The sequence below is a fragment of the Cherax quadricarinatus genome, chromosome 58 (assembly GCF_038502225.1).
Source record: "Cherax quadricarinatus isolate ZL_2023a chromosome 58, ASM3850222v1, whole genome shotgun sequence".
Lineage (NCBI taxonomy): Eukaryota > Metazoa > Arthropoda > Malacostraca > Decapoda > Parastacidae > Cherax > Cherax quadricarinatus.
In genome coordinates, this window is record NC_091349.1 from 13,405,020 (window position 1) to 13,427,326 (window position 22,307).

At 38.1% G+C, this 22,307-nt stretch overlaps 1 protein-coding gene across 1 annotated transcript in view; it reads right to left on the reverse strand.

Annotated features, from left to right (window-relative positions):
• Positions 1 to 315: 315 nt before the first annotated feature.
• The window catches only part of LOC128698094 (triple QxxK/R motif-containing protein), a 38,013-nt gene continuing 16,021 nt past the window's right edge, over positions 316 to 22,307 (reverse strand). The window contains exons 2-4 of the mRNA XM_070097617.1: positions 21,383 to 21,443; positions 20,403 to 20,491; positions 316 to 13,438 (exon numbers count right to left, since the gene is read on the reverse strand). Coding sequence (XP_069953718.1) covers positions 13,343 to 13,438; positions 20,403 to 20,491; positions 21,383 to 21,443 — 246 coding nt within the window. The 3' untranslated portion in view covers positions 316 to 13,342. The remainder of the gene's footprint in view (positions 13,439 to 20,402; positions 20,492 to 21,382; positions 21,444 to 22,307) is intronic.

The following is a 22,307-nucleotide window of genomic DNA, read 5'->3' on the forward strand; positions in this document are numbered from 1 at the left end:
GTTACAGCATCAAGGAACCTTCCTTGAAGGAAGTTGTAATTGGAACCAGGTGTTGCTGTGTGCAGCTTTAAGCTAAGACTTGATAAGGCTCTGCATAGAACAAAATATTGTTCCAATAAAAGTTTGCTCTGCTACTTGTGGGTTATCCAAATAGCATTATTTTAGTAAAGTACTTTGTGAGCTGGCATGATTCACCTTCCATAATGTTCAGGCAGTGCTTTACATTTTTCTTTAATTTATAAACTGTACTGCAGTGTTTCTTAGTCCTAATGACGATATGTACAATGGATTTGAATAAAGGATATCATAGACATGTTTTCCAAATATTAATGCTTTATTGTGTGGTGTATTATAATTTTGAAGCTTAATGGCCCATACGAAGAAAATAGTATAAGTACTCATCAAAACCTTACCAATACAGCTCACACACAGCAGGATGATCATCTTGCAACCACCAGCATCATCATTCTTACCATCTCTATGTTATTATTCCACACACACACACACACACACACACACACACACACACACCTGCAGGGTTAGGAGCTATAACTCGACCCCTACAACCACATACAGGTAGGTAACACACACACACATACAGGGTCAGCAGCTGTGACTTGACCCCTGCAACCACATATAGGTGAGTACACATATACACGCATACATACATGTAAGAAGCACCAACTCTATAAATATTATTTGTGCAGCACACCTAAACTGGAATTAAAGAGTGATTACAGGCAGGCCTCGCTTTACAGTGCTTTGCTTTACAGCATTTTGCTTATGCAGCAGTTTTCAATTATACCCAATCTTCATTTTTTTCAGACTTCCTACAATAAATATATTTACCACTCCCTATAGGTGAAGGATGAAAATATTTTAAGGTAAGTAATGTGTACATTTTTTAGGCTTAGCTCTATTTCTCACTTAATATATGACAGTGTAAACATATCATCAGGCTTTTATATGCATTTGAAAGTGAAAAAAAGGCTGTTTCACTTTACAGTGATTTTCGCTTTAGAGCAGTAGGCCGGAACCTAACCTGCTGTATAAGTGGGGCCCACCTGCATACTTTAGTATAAACTAATTCATAAGTAACACAAGCATATCTTCACCCTTTACAACCTGTAGCTGAAAATTGCTGTTACAGTGGAACCTCTACTTCAATAATTTCGCTAATATCAGCTCTGCAGCTCATTTATCTATCACAGTTCATCTAATATGACATAACAAACAATATAAATAACACAGAAACCTGATATATGCTCTACAATGAATAAAATATGGCATTACAGTACGTATATGTGTGGCAGCGGCCAACGAGAGTTTGTCTGGAGACAGGACAAAATACTCCTTGAATATTTCGCTATCATCAACTCTATGGCTTATTTATCTATCACAGTTCATCTAATATGAAATAATAAACAATATAAATAACACAGAAACCTGATATATACTCCAGAATGCATAAAATATGTCATGTAACAGATGCAGGCGGCCACAACTGCTCCCTCTTTGTTGTGGTAAACACTGCCATCTAGTGACGGCCTTTTGAAGTCGTCTATTATTATAATTATTATGTAGTACATTATTATTATATATGTATTATTATTATACATATTATATTATTATTATTATTGTATTATATTATTGTACTATTATTATTATTATACATATTATTATTACGTTAAGAAGCATCTTTCCATCATACATTGCCCAAGTTTCAATAAGATAGTCCAACAAACAAATGAAATACAATTCCCTAGATTAAGAGCAAGAGCCCCTCACCAGCATCAAGGCACCTGCCTTGAGGTCTGCTCGCTTATGGAAATTTTGCTTGCGACTGGAAGCAAAAAACTGACCCATCGACTGTTCATATTTGGAAAAACTCACACATAGAGGCGCTCGCAAGTAGAGGTTCCACTGTATTTACAACTATCATACGTAACACAACACTACAAAAGTAATAATCAGAATTGCTAATTTTTTATTCATCAGGAAACATGACAAGTGCCTTCTGACACAGGTCTTAAAAATAATTAAACAATTAATGCTTATACTATAAAAATTTTTGGGCTAAATTATCTTTATAGAAAAGAATAAATATCAATTAAGCTATTCTGTATAAAAAGTACAGTACATAATGAAATATAAGATAGTAAAATTATATTATTTCTGAAAACATTGTGCACATAAGAATTCAATAGAAGTGGAAAATTGTACCTGTATACAATTTTTTTTTTAATCAAAACTGAATAAATTGCCATGCAATACACAAGATTTGTGTAATGTTTTAGTAACTGCTTGAAAACAGTACAGTACTCTACATTACTTCCAACAGAAACTTTACCAAAAGCTAACTTTTCACAAATTAAAGTAAATGAAATAGAATAATAACATTAAAGAAGTTTGAAAAAAATATAAATATTAGTTCCTTGGTCAGGTAAACATAATGTAATTGGTGCAGTGCCATGATAGCCACCTTACTGGCACTTTATATGTAAGTGTAATAAACTTAATATATGGCAGCTTAGATATGTTCAGCTTTATCAGAATAAACATTTTGTCAATGTTTAACAGCATTTGAAAATATGAAAAATCACATGTTCACTTCACATCTATTTCTTGCGTAAGGTGACAGGAAATTTTCACTTTATGATAGTTATACCTACTTGGATCTAACAGTTGGGTGTGCCCTGATGTTGGTGTGATCTTGATTCAAGGAATTGGAACTATCCTTCCCTTCCACAGATCACACCTGATTGTCTCCCATTCCCCTGACACTGTATGGCCCTAGATATGGGTTCGGTACTTAATTACAATAATACACCAGTATGTATAGTGTATGTCAGGTGATGGTTCAAAATAATGCGCTAGCATGTATACCTGTAGTTGATAGAATATGTCAGATGATGGTTCCAGATCTTTAACATCTGAAACTGCCAAAGTTCAACTGGTATTAACATGTGACCCCTTCATGAACAGATGTTAAAACAGGAACAGAACAAATGAACAGTCTAAGATACATTTAAAAAATATTATGTGACTAGACAAGTCCATCTTTCACAAGTCATAGGCTTCATGACTTTGTAGATCTACTATCTTTGATAGTTTTTGAGAGTTCTCTTACTTTCACGTGTCTGGCCCTAAGCCGGACCTGCTAGGTGCTTATAATTATTATGTTCAAGTGGAACACCTATATTTGTATGGGTCATTAAGCTCCTGTGGAATAGAAGATAATCAGCTCTGATCCAAGGGTAGGGTAACTCGAACTCACTGACTCAAAAGCCCTTTGCCAAGAAGACTCCCTCACTCTCTTGAAGGGTAGACCCACATAGACAGTGACCAGTTGGTTTAAAAAAAAAATAATAATAATACGAGGAACAGAATCCAATTTAATCTCCCTATCCTTCAATCAAGACTAAATAATTTTCCCCAACCAACAATTTTCCGTATTACACTGTGATAAAATTTATTATGTAACTTATGGCTTGACTTTGGAGTAAATTACAGATATGAAGTGTGGAATGTGACTGGTGGTCTATGACTGAACAAATTATAGAAATGAACTGTGGAATGTGACTGGACTGAATTATTTTGATACACTGTAATGATTTTTGCAGCATGACAAAAAATTGGTCATGATAGCAGCAAGTTAACAGAGATAAGAGCAAACTGTTTAAAACAGCAGAAGGCTAGTACTGAAAGTAGCAAGCTAATAATAATATATGTAGGTATTTTTTTTTATTATCATACTGGCCGATTCCCACCAAGGCAGGATGGCCCGAAAAAGAAAAACTTTCACCATCATTCACTCCATCACTGTCTTGCCAGAAGGGTGCTTTACACTACAGTTTTTAAACTGCAACAGTAACACCCCTCCTTCAGAGTGCAGGCACTGTACTTCCCATCTCCAGGACTCAAGGTACTTATAAAATTTGTGTCCTAAATACCTAATGGGTTCTAGTCATTTTAAATCATACATATAATAATAAAGTTTTTCAGCACAAAGGGACATTTGTACTCTATTTCTCTTATACATGATAAAATATGTCAACTTCTATAGTTTGAACTGTTATATTACTGGTGAACTGGCTTTTCTGTATTTTCACATAGTCTTTGAAAACATATCACAATGTCAGTCAGTTGTGTGGTGACACATGTCATAACTGACAGATATTCTCTCCTGCTCAACAGACTGTGGTTTGAGTTACCAGTAAGTCTTTACAAGAATTTGGTACTGGAGGATATCATGGAATGTGCCAGAACTTAACAGGGTGTATACATGTATGATTCGAGAGAAATCAAGTCACAGAAAGGATGGAACTTAAACCCATGACAAGTAAGTCCTAAAACTCACAGACCAGTACATTAACCACTTGGACAGCTGGCTCTAATAAGAATCATTCAGCTAGGTATATTTCTATGATTCAAAAGTTTGAACAGTCATTCAGAAGTAAACTGCCAAGTCAATCTAGTCAAGAATTGTCAGGGTTGAAGAGAGAGAGAGAGAGAGAAGTTTAAATTGTCCTTGCAAATTCACAGGCTTCCATATTTGTGGATTTCAGTTATCCAATGATTTACCGTAAGTCAGCCATAAAATAGATTTGATTATACATTGTTTTTCTGACTCAATGGCTTTCCCATATCTCAATCTCTTTAACCTGATCATTATTTCTTAGGAATGTCAATATTAACCATATTAGTGATATATTAGAGATAATCTTTAAAATACAAAACAAACCCAACTCTGGAACATAGTTGTTAGGTAGACTTATTTTGAATTATTCGGTTTTGAGTTCTATTAGGTATCTAGGAATGTAACCTGTGAATTAGTAGGAATGACTGTATCACAAGGAACTGAGCTTCAGAGAGCAAGCGTCAATCAAGCAACAGACAAATAGCCAGTAAAATCTGTTGTGGCTTATTGTGCATTATAAGACTGTCAAAATACCACATGATTGATTACCTGCTGAACTAGTTTAGTAGTTAGTTTAATATCTTTATTATGCACCCCGTATCCATCCTGTGGGTGATATGCTGCTGAACTACAAGTAAGTTTTTTGACGATAAACCCTAGAGTTAATATATTACTATATTAGTGTTTTACACCAAGTCTCCAAGCCTTGCAATATTTATAGTAAACATTTCATACCTGGAGTTTACCTGGAGAGAGTTCAGGGGGTCAACGCCCCTGTCATGTGGGTTTTCCAAGGTAGAGACTTCACTGCTTCCTTCCTTGTTGTCAACCAGATTACTTTCCCTGGTGACCTTCTACTGGGATTTGCTTCTATATCGATGGCATGCCCAAATTGATGACTTGATCGTACCATTTTGGGGTTACCAGCTTGGATCCAAGATCTGCCATACTGCCGCAGAGTACGACATTCGAATTAAGTCCTTACAGGCCAGTGCATTTTCCAGTAGCGTACCCAAGCGGTCAGGCACTGATCCTGTCACTCCTGTCTGTGTTCCTGCAACTTCAGACTTGCAAGATAGTGTCCAGTTACCTCAAGTGTCCGAGGACGCTCTGACTACCTTGAGTGCTGAGCCTATCCCTGCAATGTCTGCTAGTTCAAGTAGTAGTTTCTCCACAGGGGATGCCTTGTTGGAAAACAATTACTTGCAACTAGTAATGCCATCTCTTGTTGATGTCACATGCCATCTGCTGAAAGACGTTTCTGTCACAGCTAGTGCCCTCACTAGAGTGTCTGTTGTTGTTCCTAGTGTTCCAGATGGTGATAACGTCCTAGTTGACAGTGATTCTTGCAAAGTAAAAGGTCTATTTGTTGAACCATCCTTACATGTTGTAAGAGATAGTAAGATCCATTTCTTCCTTGCTAACACTTTTGGTCACAGTGTTCGTCTCAGAGCAAATACCAATCTTGTTGACCTTGTTCACTATCCTTACCCTGTTCAGGTAGAGGATGAGTTGTCACCTAACCAGTGGGTCGGTGCTATTTCTATCGGGGAGACCCCATCCACGTATCGAAAACCCACATAACACCCCCACGGCCCGGTCTGTGGCCAGGCCTCCTGGTGGATCAGAGCCTGATCAACCAGGCTGTTACTGCTGGCTGCACACAATCCAACGTACAAGCCACAGCCCGGCTGGTCAGGTACCGGCTTTAGGTGCTTGTCCAGTGCCTGCTTGAAGACAGCCAGGGGTCTATTGGTAATCCCCCTTATGTATGCTGGGAGGCAGTTGAACAGTCTCAGGCCCCTGACACTTATTGTATTGTCTCTTAACGTGCTAGTGACACCCCTGCTTTTCATTGGGGGGATGTTGCATCGTCTGCCAAGTCTTTTGCTTTCGCTGTGAGTGATTTTCGTGTGCAAGTTCCGTACTAGTCCCTCTAGGATTTTCCAGGTGTATATAATCATGTATCTCTCCTGCCTGCATTCCAGGGAGTACAGGTTCAGGAACTTCAAGCGCTCCCAGTAATTGAGGTGTTTTATCTCCATTATGCGTGCTGTGAAGGTTCTCTGTACATTTTCTAGGTCAGCAATTTCACCTGCCTTGAAAGGTGCAAATTTTTAAAATAATGGGCAAAACCCACTAGATAATTGTACCTTTACCAACTTTATTTTCAATATTTATTGTAATGTAATAGTAAAATATGTGTGCAGTACCATGTTGGGTAAATTCTGGAATATATATACATATATATATATATATATATTTTTTTTTTTTTTTGCTATTTTATAACTTTACAGTATTCTGACTTAGCAGACACTTGGACAATCCCTCTATTAATCCATTATGTAGAGGGTTTACTGTTATGGATACTAAAAGTACTCAAATACATAATTCATATAATATATATGAAGAAAAAGCTAAGTGGTAATTCAAGGAGACTTATCAGCTTACATCACTGTCTACCCCAAAAAATAATAGCTTTCATCAATTAAAAAAAAAAATTATTTATTTTACACTGGCATTTTCCCACCAATCCATTGATAATAAGGTAACTACAAAAAAAAAAAATAAAAAACTTAACCCAATCTTATGTAACCTAAGTAGAGTCTGAGTTAAATCCTAGGTTAGGGGAGAGGCCTGGGGACATGATTAATGAACAAAAGACATGTTGCTTTAGTGGATGGAATGGCTACAGTGTTTATTTTAGACTGGAAGTAGCTTGAAATAAGCCTCAGAGCGAAGGCCTTTCCCTGGTCTTTTTTTATGAATTTCTTACTCTCAATTGATAAAATGGAAGGCATACTAGTAAAATAGCTAAGAATCTGGTCAAAAAAATCAGTGGAATTAGCATAAAACAGAACTCAAAGCGGGCAAAATTGTTAATGTGTAAAATGCACCCAGATAGCCAACTGTGTACCTGCATAATTTCATAAGATTTCTACCAAATTTCACATTTTTTGTGGTATTACCATCAGAAAAAGATTCTTTACCATTTCAGAAAAGAAATATTTCTTTTTTAAATTGCGACACTGTCAGCATTTTTAATCTCAGGGGTCTCAACAGTGAAAGGTCTAAATTTGCTAAATATGCAAAACATTCACTCATACCACTGTCAGTACAAATATACAGTCAGTACAAATATAACCCAGCTCTGAAACTCTGCTTTCATATCATGCAATAAAACTCAATGGCATAATACAAGATGCAAATACTACATCGTTTGATAATCCTTCTACACAACTCAATGTGAATAAAACCTCTATGCACATGAAATTTAAAGTTATTTTAAGGCTGCCTGTTATGTTCTGCATAACCAGGGGTTTTCTGTCAAATATGTCAGTAACATTACTTTTGTTAAGTAAAAGGACACAAGTTCAACTAATGTGACATTTTATTGTGGGAATGTTTTGCTCTCCAGGAGCTTTGTCAAGCTGTTACAAACAATACATGGACACAGAGGGAATATATGGGCTTTAGAGTGATACATGTGGTAGAAAAAAGTCAGCTTGTACACGAGTAAAAAGGTTATTAAAGGTATTGCGTGGGTTTACTGTTTTGAGGAGGATTCTTGCTAATCACATAGTTGCTGCTGATACTACATAAGAACATAAAAGAGGAGGAACACTGAAACAGGCCTTCTCAAATCCAACCAGAAATTTTTGCCCAACCTATTTTCATGCTACCAAAGCAACAGCTTTAATAACCTTTTTATTCATGTGCAAGCTGACTTTTTCTACCACATGTATCACTACTACTACTACTACCTCCACTAATATTACAACTGCTATACCTCACTCTAAGCCTATAACTACCCTCTGTGTCCATTTATTGTTTGTAATGGTTTGACAAAGCTCCTGGAGAGCAAAACATTGCCACAATAAAATGTCATATTAGTTGCACTTGTGTCCTTTTACTTAACATATTGTTGGTAATTCTACCAACGTTAATACATTACTTTTTCTGTTCCAATTGTAAGGTGGCTTTTATACGTAGATATAAAGGTTATTATATTTTAAAAGGCCCCAGAATTTGGAACTTTCTGCCAGAAGATTCCAAAAGTTCCCAACCTGCCAACTACTTCAGAGCTGCCTTAATTTTAATGTGATTCATGACAGAAAATATTCTGTGTTTAGACACATCTTGAAACCTACTTGTTGAGTTTTCGTCCATTATTCATCCTCCTGTACTTCTTGCTCCTGCTATTTTTTCTACTCCCATATACTGTATTTTGCCATATGTTGTAATTCCCTTTATTAAGACTTCTTATATCCATGCTTGCTGAAATAACCTTCCAGTAGCTTGCATTAAATTGTATTGTATGTTCAGAAATTAGTTACACTCATCCTTTTACAACTAGATACTCTTTTTTTTTTTTTTATCTTCTCATAATACCTTGTATAGACCGTGTAATAGATAAAAATTAAGTTATGTAGTTAGTAAAACTAATCTTATCTTTTGCCTGAAGTGTTGCGCATTATATAAGCTTTCTGTTTATTGCATATTTTGTATATGCATTAATTTAAAATAAGAATCTCAATCACAGTCTCTCTAATATTCTCATCTCTGTCCACCACAATTGCCATTACCAACCAACAGCTCCTCCCCACCCCCATTAATCCGTAAAATGGAGAGTTTACTATGTAATGCTTTTTTAAAATATACTAGTTAAGAAATAGAATTGATAGGACATAGTCTAGTACTATTCTATCAATCACTATATTGTTACTGGCCTGATAACTGTTAAATAAATTAACAAAACCAAGGAATCAGTTGTAATACAGTGGACCCCCGGTTATCTGCCGGTTCTGTTATCGGCCAACTCGGTGATTGGCTGTTTTTTCAGTGCCCGGTTATCGGCCATTAATTCAGTGATCAGCCATTCGGCTGGGGCCGCTTGCTCATCAGTTTGGCCGTGTCTCTTGGTGGCTGAGGAAGCTTCTGCTCATACATCCAAACATTTTGCTTATTTCCCATTGTACTTTGTATTATTTTTGCAGTGCAACTGTGAAATAAGTAACCATGGCTCCAAAGAAAGTTCCTGTGGTAAAGAAAGTGAGAAATATCATGGAATTTAAGCGTGAAGTGATAGAAAAGTTTGAGAGTGGAACTTGCCAGGATGTACAGCAAGAATAAATCAACAATTACATCCATCCTGGGAAAGAAAACAAATCAAGGATGCTAATGTTGCAAAAGGAGTAACTTTTCTAACTAAACAAAGGCCACCAATAATGGAAGAGATGGAAAAGTTATTATTATTGTGGATTAAGGAAAAAGAATTAGTGGGAGACAGTGTTGTGAGTCGATTATTTGTGAGAAGGCAAAGCAGTTGCATGAGGATCTTGCAAAGAAAATGCCTGGAACAAGTGCTGCAGTTTGTGAATTTAAGGCCAGCAAAGGATGGTGTGATAGATTTAAGAAGTGTAGTGGCATACACAGTGTTGTAAGGCATGGTGAGGCTGCAAGTTCTGACAAACGTGCAGCTGAAAAATTCGTGCAGGAATTCCAGGGGTACATAGAAGCTGAAGGATTCAAACCCCAACAAGTGTTCAGTTGTGACAAAACAGGCCTTTTTTGTAAGAAAATGCCAAACAGGACCTACATTACCCAGGAGGAAAAGGCATTGCCAGGATGTAAGCCTATGAAAGACAGGCTTACTCTTTTGTTGTGGTAATGCTAGTGGGGATTTCACAGTGAAGCCTTTACTTATGTATCACTCAGAAAATCCCAGAGTGTTCAAGAAAAACAATGTCATGAAAAATAGATTGTGTGTGATGTGGAAAGCTAATCATAAGGCATGGGTCACAAGGCAGATTTTCAAAGAGTGGGTTAATGATGTGTTTGGCCTAAGTGTGAAAAAATACCTCCTGGAAAAGAAATTGCCACTCAAGTGCCTCCTGGTACTGGACAATGCTCCTGCACATCCTCCAGCTTGGAAGACCAAGTGTTTAGGGACTTCAGTTTTATAAAAGTGAAGTTCTTGCCTCCTAACACCACTCCTCTCCTCCAGCCCATGGACCAGCAGGTCATTTCTAACTTCAAGAAACTCTACACAAAAGCAGCGTTTCAAAAGTGCTTTGAAGTGACCTCGGACACTCAGTTGACCCTAAGAGAGTTATGAAGGAATCACTTCACTATCCTCCATTGCATAAGCCTTATAGGTAAGGCTTGGGAGGGAGTGACTTCCAGGACTTTGAACTCTGCTTGGAGAAAACTGTGGCCAGATTGTGTCCAAGAGAGGGATTTTGAAGAGTTTGAGGCTGACCCTGACCCTGCCAACCCTGTGGACTCTATTGTGGCACTGGGGAAGTCCCTGGGGTTGGAGGTGAGTGGCAAGGATATGGAAGAGTTGGTGGAGGACCACAGTGAAGAGCTAACCACTGAAGAGCTCTAAGAGCTTCAATTTGAACAGCAACAGACTGCAGCTGAGAAACTTGCTTCAGAGGAGGAGGAAGAGGGAGTGAAGGAGGTGCCTTCTTCATTGATTAAGAACATTTGTGCAAAGTTTTGTCGAGAAGTACCACCCTGACAAAGCTGAAACAAGCCAAATCTGCAGCATGTTTAGTGACAAAACCCTGTCCCACTTCAGAGAAACCTTAAAGAGACACCAGAAACAGACCTCTATGGACAGTTATTTTGTGAGACAGGGGTCCAGTGACTCTCAAGCTGGTCCTAGTGGCATTAAAAGATAAAGAAGGGAAGTAACCCCAGAGAAGGCTTTGCTACCTAAAGTCTTTATGGAGAGGGATTCCTCTTCCAAACACTAACTCCTCCCTTTTTCCTCCTCTCTATCTTCCAGAAGCCAGCATTAGCCTTCAATAATGGTATGTAATATTTATATAATTGTTAAAAAAAATGATTTTTTTCATGAATATTTTTTGTCTGGAATGGATTAATTGTATTTACATTAATTCTTATGGGAAATATTATTTTGGTTTTCGGCCGACCTTCTGGAACAGATTTCGGCCAATAACCAAAGGTCCACTGTACATTCTAGACAAATAAATTATATATATGAAGCTACTGTTAAGAAAATATCATCAATATGCCATGTGAAATGACAATATACTGTGCCAAAACAAAAGCATTCACATTGCTAAACTCATAAACTAGTATTTAGTCACTTAGCCATAAAACCAACTTACCTCATAATTTGTAATATTTTACAATTAAGGATAAAACTAAGTATGCCCGAAATGCCTAGCCATGCTAAGCGTTCTAGTGGTACACTCTGTAATCACAATTTTACTACATGTAAACCAAACAATAACCAAATTTCTGTAAACTCAGCATTGTAATCCTTATAGAGAATAAACTTGAATTAAAGTGACATGATGTGATGATACAGATTCTCTGTCTTTGTTATTAGTGGTTTTATGAGAGTTTTTGTTAAGTGGTCAGATTGAGAGACTTCTACTGTATTCTGTTTACAGAAAGTAGAATGTATTCTGTTTACAGAAAGTAGAATGTATTCTGTTTACAGAAAGTAGAATGTATTCTGTTTACAGAAAGTAGAATGTATTCTGTTTACAGAAAGTAGAATGTATTCTGTTTACAGAAAGTAGAATGTATTCTGTTTACAGAGAGCAGAATGTATTCTGTTTAGAGAGAGCAGAATATTCTTTTTTGAACTGTTTAGTATTTTGTAATGTTTTCACCTTACTGACTAGTTAATATGAAGCACCAAAGTCATCACATTCGCATGAAGAATAAAAACTGCTACATCTAATAGATAAATGCATATAGAAAATCTGGCCCATAACTACAGTACTTCCTTCCCATCACTGTAAAGAACTTTGAGAGCTACCCTGGAAATAATACTATGATATGTACTTCTTATCTTCTAGTTACCAAAATTAAAATAATTATCTGAATTTGCAATAAAAGCACATATAATTATTGCTTTGTTAGTTCTCCACAATTTGCAAATATAAAAATATAAAACCTGACTCCTAACAATTATTTGAAGCTATGGTAATTATTGCTCTTTTGATTCATTTTACTCTAAATATGTTAAAACTTCAGCTGCATTGTTGCATCTCCACAATCTTGTTATAAAAATATAAAAACCTGACTAATAATAATTATTCAGTTAATTATTGTTCCCTCTATTTAGTTAATCTTCATTTAATGTGTTAAAAATTAGTTGTATTATATCCTTTGCTTTATGCAGCAGAAGTGTTCCAGGCCCATGGAAGCTCTAGTAATTTGACTCAGGTCATCAGTATTTCATTCCTTATTACAGGAATCTACATAGCATTTTGCAAACTGCCCTGATCACATAAGGTGGATTTATGTAGCACATAGGAATTACTAGTAGAAATGAATCATTGCATGAAAGCGAATTTGTGTATAGTGAACCTACAAAAAAGAGGGATTGTAGTACTTACTTGCATTATCCTTTATATATTTACATTATCCCATTTCTTACTAATATGGAGGAATGTAGACTTCAAATTATGTATCTTATGAAGTTCTGCTCAAAACCCATTTACAAAAACCACACTCAAATATACAGGCATACCTCACTAATATGGTGCTCACTTCAGGGCACTTTGCTAATACGGCACATTTCAACTATGTTTATATTTATTATTTTTAGTGATTCAGCTGACTCAGAGCTGAACTGAGTGAACTCAAGGCTCAGATGATGAAGCTTCATTATCTCCTCCAGTCTTCCTTCAATATAATTACGTCTTCCAAAATGTTCATTCACTTAATAAATGAAAGTGTAAACATGTCTTTAGACTTTTATATGCACTGGCAAATGAAAAAAAGGCTGTGATTCTCTGTACAGCGGTGGTCTGAAACTTAACCCACCATATTAGCAAGGTATGCCCATATATGGTATAGAAAAACCATAAATTTGTATCCTATAACCTTTTCCTGAAAATAGCTACTGTATATTGTAACAAACAAGCAGATTTACTGGACAGGCTTGGGGTCAAACAGCCACATAAACAGTAGGCAATATGCCAATATAACCACAGCTGCAAAGCCACCCACAACCACTTTGATGTCCTGAAAAAAAAAAATTACAAATTGACAGAATTTACGTAAGTTATTTTACATTACAGGAGCTCATTCAACCTAAAGATAATACTGTTTACAATTAGGCACTCTTTCTTTAATTTTTTTTAGTAGTTCTTTATGAAAAAATATTTCAGATTGAATCCAGAAAAGAAATAAGAAAGTTGCTGTATTTTACTGACCACTTGTTCATCAGCTACCTCTCTTATGTATGTACTATGATTGTAATTAACTGCATAAGAAATCCTACTTAACAGTAGGTCTAATTCTTAAGTACAGTGGAACCTCAGTATACAACCAGCTCCCTACTCGAACAAGGCTCAGCACTCTACCAAACAAATACGACCTGCCAACCAAACAGAAAACTGGTTGGGAAGAACTTGTTCGATACTCAAAACAGAGCAGCACTCAAACATCCTTCTGGAATGAATTAAGGTCGCATACTGAGGTTCCAGTGTATTAGGATTATTTTGCTCAAAATGCTTTGCATACTAGTGGCTGTCTTCTGTGCCTACCAATGTTTTATTACATGTAAACTACATTATTTTTGTGCCACAAAGATAAATAAAAATTTGAATTTCAATTTCAAAGAGGCAAACTGACATTGCAGTGCAGTGAGATTCCTGGAGTGATTCATATACCAGTAACAATGTTGAGGAATGGAGTAAGAGTGCACAAATATTTTCATTCCATAATAATTTAAAGAATGTAAGGATATTGATGATTGGACAGATGCAAGATCAATATCACAAGGCAAAATAACAACACTTATATATGGTACCTGAGGAAAATTAACAAATTTGTGATATCCACTGTATGCAACTACAAATCAAGCACAGTATTCTACAAATTTATATATACAGTATATACACATATAAAACACAATGGAACCATCACTGGGGATGCCTTGATGTTGGTGAAAAACATCTGATCTAAGGAATTGTAAGTACTGTCCCATTCTTCAGGTCAAGTCTGAGTGCTCCCCATTCCCCCAGGTCCAAAGTTCTGATAGCTAAACAAGTTACAGGAGTAATGAACTATTTATCAAATATAAGCATGTGAATAGTTAATAACATAAGAAAGGAGGAACACTGCAGCAGGCCTACCAGCCCATATTTGGCAGGTCCTTGTCAAACCCAAATCCACTAAAAAATATTCGCCCAACCCATTATCAATGTTACCCAAGGAATAAGTTTTGGTAACCCTATTAACTCAAATGAAAGTCCCACTCAAATCCAACCCTTCTCACTCATATATTTATCTAACCTATATTTGAAGCTCCCCCAACTTTTAACTTCAATGACTCTACTAGTTCATTACCACTGTAACTCGTTTAGCTATCAAAACTTTGAGGCCCAGTCCCAGGACCCAGTATGTGCCTCAATGATCTTTTGACTACTGCCCACAGAATGGGTATGTGATGCATAATAAAGATGTTAAACTAACTCCCCAAGTGCTGCATAACCCCTAAGAGATTAAAATTATACAGAATACAGAGACAGAGACAGAGAGACAGACAGACAGAGACAGACAGAGAGACAGACAGACAGACAGACAGAGAGACAGACAGACAGACAGACAGACATCAACACCCTAACTAGTCAAAGACCCAATGGAGGGCCAACCTTCCACCACTCCTTGTTTTCTCTAGGCTAAATACTGCTGTACACTAACGGCCCCCTTCAAGGCTGGTGACACTGCAGACCTGGAGAGTGTACAAAGAACTTTCACAGCACTCATAAGTACGATAAGGCACCTAAATTACTGGGAACGGCTGAAGGTCCTTGACCTGTATTCCCTGGAATGCAGGCAAGAGATATACATGAAAATATACACTTGGGAGGTCCTGGAGGGATTGGTACCAAACCTGCACATGAAAATCACTCCCTATGAAAGCAAAAGACTCGGCAGGAGATGCAACAGTCCCCCGATGAAAAGCAGGGACACTATGAGTACATTGAGAGACAACACAATAAGTGTCTGGGGCCCAAGACTGGAGTTTACCTGGAGAGAGTTCCGGGGGTCAACGCCCTCGCGGCCCGGTCTGTGACCAGGCCTCCTGGTGGATCAGAGCCTGATCAACCAGACTGTTGCTGCTGGCTGCACGCAAACCAACGTACGAGCCACAGCCCGGCTGGTCAGGAACCGACTTTAGGTGCTTGTCCAGTGCTAGCTTGAAGACTGCCAGGGGTCTGTTTCTAATCCCCCTTATGTATGCTGGGAGGCAGTTGAACAGTCTCGGGCCCCTGACACTTATTGTATGGTCTCTTAACGTGCTAGTGACACCCCTGCTTTTCATTGGGGGGATGTTGCATCGTCTGCCAAGTCTTTTGCTTTCGTAGTGAGTGATTTTCGTGTGCAAGTTCGGTACTAGTCCCTCTAGGATTTTCCAGGTGTATATAATCATGTATCTCTCCCGCCTGCGTTCCAGGGAATACAGGTTCAGGAACCTCAAGCGCTCCCAGTAATTGAGGTGTTTTATCTCCATTATGCGCGCCGTGAAGGTTCTCTGTACATTTTCTAGGTCAGCAATTTCACCTGCCTTGAAAGGTGCTGTTAGTGTGCAGCAATATTCCAGCCTAGATAGAACAAGTGACCTGAAGAGTGTCATCATGGGCTTGGCCTCCCTAGTTTTGAAGGTTCTCATTATCCATCCTGTCATTTTTCTAGCAGATGCGATTGATACAATGTTATTGTCCTTGAAGGTGAGATCCTCCGACATGATCACTCCCAGGTCTTTGACATTGGTGTTTCGCTCTATTTTGTGGCCAGAATTTGTTTTGTACTCTGATGAAGATTTAATTTCCTCGTGTTTACCATATCTGAGTAATTGAAATTTCTCATCGTTGAACTTCATATTGTTTTCTGCAGCCCACTGAAAGATTCGGTTGGTGTCCGCCTGGAGCCTTGCAGTGTCTGCAATGGAAGACACTGTCATGCAGATTCGGGTGTCATCTGCAAAGGAAGACACGGTGCTGTGGCTGACATCCTTGTCTATGTCGGATATGAGGATGAGGAACAAGATGGGAGCGAGTACTGTGCCTTGTGGAACAGAGCTTTTCACCGTAGCTGCCTCGGACTTTACTCTGTCGACGACTACTCTCTGTGTTCTGTTAGTGAGGAAATTATAGATCCATCGACCGACTTTTCCTGTTATCCCTTTAGCACGCATTTTGTGCGCTATTATGCCATGGTCACACTTGTCGAAGGCTTTTGCAAAGTCTGTATATATTACATCTGCATTCGTTTTATCTTCTAGTGCATTTAGGACCTTGTCATAGTGATCCAATAGTTGAGACAGACAGGAGCGACCTGTTCTAAACCCATGTTGCCCTGGGTTGTGTAACTGATGGGTTTCTAGATGGGTGGTGATCTTGCTTCTTAGGACCCTTTCAAAGATTTTTATGATATGGGATGTTAGTGCTATCGGTCTGTAGTTCTTTGCTGTTGCTTTACTGCCCCCCTTTGTGGAGTGGGGCTATGTCTGTTGTTTTTAGTAACTGTGGGACGACCCCCGTGTCCATGCTCCCTCTCCATAGGAGAGGGATGAACACGGAGTTCCATGAGTCTGGCCCTGGGGCAGAGTGCATGGGCATGTCATTTATCGCCTGTTCGAAGTCATTTGGCGTCAGGATAACATCGGATAGGCTTGTGTTAACCAAATTTTGTGGCTCTCTTATAAAAAATTTGTTTTGATCTTCGACTCTCAGTCTGGTTAGCAGCTTGCTAAAAACTGAGTCATATTGGGACTTGAGTAGCTCACTCATTTCCTTGCTGTCAACTGTGTAGGACCCATCTTGTTTAAGTAGGGGCCCAATACTGGATGTTGTTCTCGACTTTGATTTGGCATAGGAGAAGAAATACTTTGGGCTTCTTTCGATTTCATTTATGGCTTTTAGTTCTTCCCGCGATTCCTGACTCCTATAAGATTCCTTTAGCTTGAGTTCGATGCTTGCTATTTCTCTGACCATTTCAGATATATTGACCTCTTTTAGCCGCTCTGTTATTCTTTTCCGTCGCCTGTAAAGGGAGCGCCTGTCTCTTTCTATTTTACATCTACTCCTCCTTTTTCTTAGAGGAATAAGCCTTGTGCATACATCGAGTGCCACCAAGTTAATCTGTTCTAGGCATACGTTGGGGTCCGTGTTGCTTAGTATATCTTCCCAGCTTATATCGGTTAGGACTTGGTTTACTTGGTCCCACTTTGTTTTTGTTATTGAAGTTGAATTTGGTGAATGCTCCCTCGTGACTAGTCTCATTATGTCGGTCTGGGGCTCCACGCATACATGTCTGAACCTCAATTATGTTGTAATCTGAGTATATTGTTTTTGATAAGTTACATTTCTTATCAGATCATCATTGTTAGTGAAGATGAGGTCTAGTGTATTCTCCAGTCTAGTAGGCTCTATTATTTGCTGGTTTAAATTGAATTTTGTGCAGAGATTTAAAAGCTCGTGTGAGTGTGAGTTTTCATCAGAGCTGCCTCCTGGTGTTATTACTGCAACAATATTATTTGCTATATTCCTCCATTTTAGGTGCCTTAATTTGAAATCCCCCAGGAGCAAGATGTTGGGTGCAGGAGCTGGAAGATTTTCCAGACAATGGTCAATTTTTAACAGCTGTTCCTGGAATTGCTGGGATGTTGCATCCGGAGGCTTGTAGACTACCACAATGACTAGGTTTTGGTTCTCGACCTTTACTGCTAAAACTTCCACTACATCATTTGAGGCATTTAGCAGTTCTGTGCAAACAAGTGACTCTGCAATGTACAGGCCAACCCCCCCCTTTTGCCTTTTCACTCTGTCACATCTGTATAGGTTGTAACCTGGGATCCATATTTCGTTGTCCAAGTGATCCTTTATGTGGGTCTCAGTGAAAGCCGCGAACATTGCCTTTGCCTCTGCAAGCAGTCCACGGATGAAAGGTATTTTGTTGTTTGTTGCTGGCTTTAGACCCTGTATATTTGCAAAGAAGAATGTCATCCCAGCATACATAAGGGGGATTACCAATAGACCCCTGGCTGTCTTCAAGAAGGCACTGGACAGGCACCTAAAGTCAGTACCTGACCAACCAGGCTGTGGTTCAAATGTCAGTTTGTGTGCAGCCGGCAGTAACAGCCTGGTTGATCAGACCCTGATCCACCATGATGCCTGGTCTCAGACTGAGCTGTGGGGGCGTTGACCCCCGACACCCTCTTCAGGTAAACTCGAAGTAGGTACATGGACTGAACGCTTCATGAAGTGCAATATAATTTGGGATACCTTGCCTTGGTGGGACACAGCCAAAATGTAAAAAAAAAAAAAAAAAAAAAAAAAATACATCTACAAGAAATATACAGTGGACCCCCGGTTAACGATATTTTTTCACTCCAAAAGTATGTTCAGGTGCCAGTACTGACCGAACTTGTTCCCATAAGAAATATTGTGAAGTAGATTAGTCCATTTCAGACCCCCAAACATACACGTACAAACGCACTTACATAAATACACTTACATAATTGGTCGCATTCGGAGGTAATCGTTATGCGCGGGTCCACTGTACTAACAATTTGTGACAATACTTGAATTTACAATAGGGTTAGGTGGACGATGTTTAAATACGTATATATGAAAGTAGTACACGTACCTCAACATGCTGCACAGAGAATACTGGGAGCCACAATACTAGAAATAATATTCAAGGCTAATATATTACCGAGGTCTTAGGAAAAGCAATGGAAGTGGATGTCATCAGGAAATAAAAAACACAGGAATAAATGAGATGACAGAATTAACATATGACTCTGACAATGCTGGTGAAGAGGTTGATGTAGTAAAATGAGTGAGTGATATCCTGAGTTGTTCTTTCTTTCTTGGGTTTATCAGGGCCACTGGCAGCATAAGCCGTATCGAGCCCAACTTCTTGATAGGATGAGGAAGATTTGTTGCCTAAGGTTGGGCGATGAGAGAAAAGAAACAAAAGTTCCTTTGTAAACAGAAATAGAACCTTGAAGTTTCCAATTAGATCTGGTGGACCCCCTTGCCAAGCCCCAGCAGAGTGGGACCCCCTACACCCCCACCTGAGTACAGTAACCAGCTTCCCACCAAAGACTGTTAAAGAATTATCCGCAGAGTGGAAAAAATGGAGCTGGCTAAAAGTAAGCCAATGAACAGGTGCCCCTCCTGTAGTGTGCCTGGCAGGCAAAATAGATGCGGGCAAGCGTCCCAGAGAGAATGGGGGAAATTTATCACTGATACTCAACGAAGGCTGGTGCAGAAGTTTGTGATATCCTGAGTGCACTGAAGAGAAGATAAGATGAAAGCTGATCGAAGGTCCTATACATAAGAACAATGAGGGGGAAATTACAGAAATAATTTCAAACTGGATTATTCAGTGATGGATATTTTATAAACATGCTGCTGAGAAGTGACATAAACACCAGAAAGTACTAATGATAGTTACAGGTGTTTTTGGCTTTATGCAGTAGATGCATTCTTGACCTAAGGCAGCTGTACTAACCTCAGGCCATAAACACTTAACTCTGTATAATAAGAGCCTCCAAATACTTTGCAAAGTATACCAATCATATACAACGAATATATATCATGCTTATGGAGTTTTCAATTCAAAATTCCACAGTTCAAGTCTTTTTCACTGAATGTGAAATACCATACAGTAATAGCAAATGCACACAAAGTCTTTTGGACCCACATACAGCAAGAAACCTGTACATATATAAAATCTTATTTCAAACATTATATGAATCTTGTTTTTGTTTTTTTTAACACATTGGCTGTCTCCCGCCGAGATAGGGTGACCCGAAAAAGAAGAAACGCTTTCACCATCTCTCATTCCAGCACTGGTGTGCCAGAGGCACATCAATACTACAGTTCAAATGCCACTCCAAACTGATCTTGCAGTTTAATAAGTAAAACAGTTGTTCATGATAACATTCCATAAACCCAAGTGCACTAACCTGAGTTACTTTATAAGAACTGCTGTTTCTTTCAGTGTGTTTCTTTAAGTCCTTAACAGTTGTGGTTGTCTGCCTCTTGTTATGTTTACCTGAGAATAACATGAGCATTAAGAGAAAGCCATGCGATGAAACTTCTCTTCAGTTTATCAATATATCAGGCAGAGCTATAGGAGTAAATATTTTTTAAATTAGTGTCTCTTAATAGCTACAATAGGGCCCCGACTAGCATTAGGGACCCAACTAATTTCTTATACAAATCTCTGTACATTTTCTAGCTCTAATATCTTCCCTGCCCAGACACTGTTCCAGACATGAAACCACAAATGATTTGAATAGTGTCACTATTAGTGTTAGTTCTTGTCTTTAAAGTTTTCATTATCCACCTTATCATTTTTCTGTCCTTTGCAGCATTTACCTTATTGTGCTCTCCAAATGAGAGGTCATTCAGCATTATTATACTACCTAAGTTCTTTTACGTGTTCCTAATCTTCTATGCGATGGTCCTCCTGTGTTTTTCATGAAATGCTCATTTGAGTTCTTTATTCTCTTCATTTCTGAGTTCTTGGAATGTGTCACTATTGAATATCAATGCTATTATTCATTGCCAACCGGAAGATTTTGTGGATATCTACCAGCAATTTGTATCTTCCACTTAGGCAGATCCATGCATATTTTGGTACTGTGTACAAAGGACAATGTGAAAATGTAACTATAGTGTTTTCAGGATGAGAAAGAGTGAAGGCACCAGGACCATGCTGATGCTACCTTGTGCTGTCTTAACTACTACTGCTGTATTTGTCTTCTGTTTGTTAGAAAATTTAATATCCATTCTTTTACTTTAACAGTTATATCTACTGACTTCAGTTTATGGGGATACACTCCATGACTGCATTTGTCAAATGCCATAGCAAAATGAAAAACAGCTTACTTGGCAAAAAATATAAACAATGCAAATAGATAAAGAATTATTTCTCACTCACCAATCTGTTTCCTATAATTGTCTACCGGAAGGCTTGGCATTTGAGCATCCTTTCGACCCATCTGGAAAATGCCCAAGCTTAACAGCTAAAACTTAAGTATCATTATGAGGCAACATACTCCTCATTTATAGCACATCAATTTTAGTACTTTTAGGTCAGAGCACACCAATATAAGGCCCTTGTAACTCATCATGCTAATCCATGGCACATCCAACTCACAGCATACGTATGTACTAATTCATAACACTTCCAAGTCATAGCATACTAATATATAATATTTCCATTTCCTGGCATATTAATACATAACATTTCCAGTTAGCAGCATACTAATCCGTAACATTTCAGACTAACAACATACTAATCTATAACATTTCCGGCTCACAGCATACTACGTAATCTGTAACATTTCTGACTAACTGCATACTAATCCATAACACTCTTACTGGTGTGCTATACTGAGGTTTTACTAGCAGGCATAGAGATAATGAATATTAAACAGAACAGTAATTTAATAAGAGACAGTTCAGCATTTACACTTTCTGTATTTCAATGCAAGAGCTATGATTAAAGTAAACAAAAAAATGTATTAGACATAAACATTTATGATCATTACTATAAAATATTTTTTTTTTTTCAACACGTCGGCCATCTCCCACCGGGGCAGCGTGACTCAAAAAAGAAACACTTTCACCATCATTCAATACTTTCACACTTTCACCATTCAATACTTTCACACTTTCACCATCATTCACACATAATCACTGTCTTTGTAGAAATGCCCAGATATGACAGTTTAGATGTCACTCCAAACATCCAATATCCCAAACCAATCCTTTAATTCTTAAACTGTCCAAACGTAGTCTTGTTTACGCGTGTAACACTCTGACCTTGATTTTCCTCATTTGAAAGCATGTAAAAAAAAAGT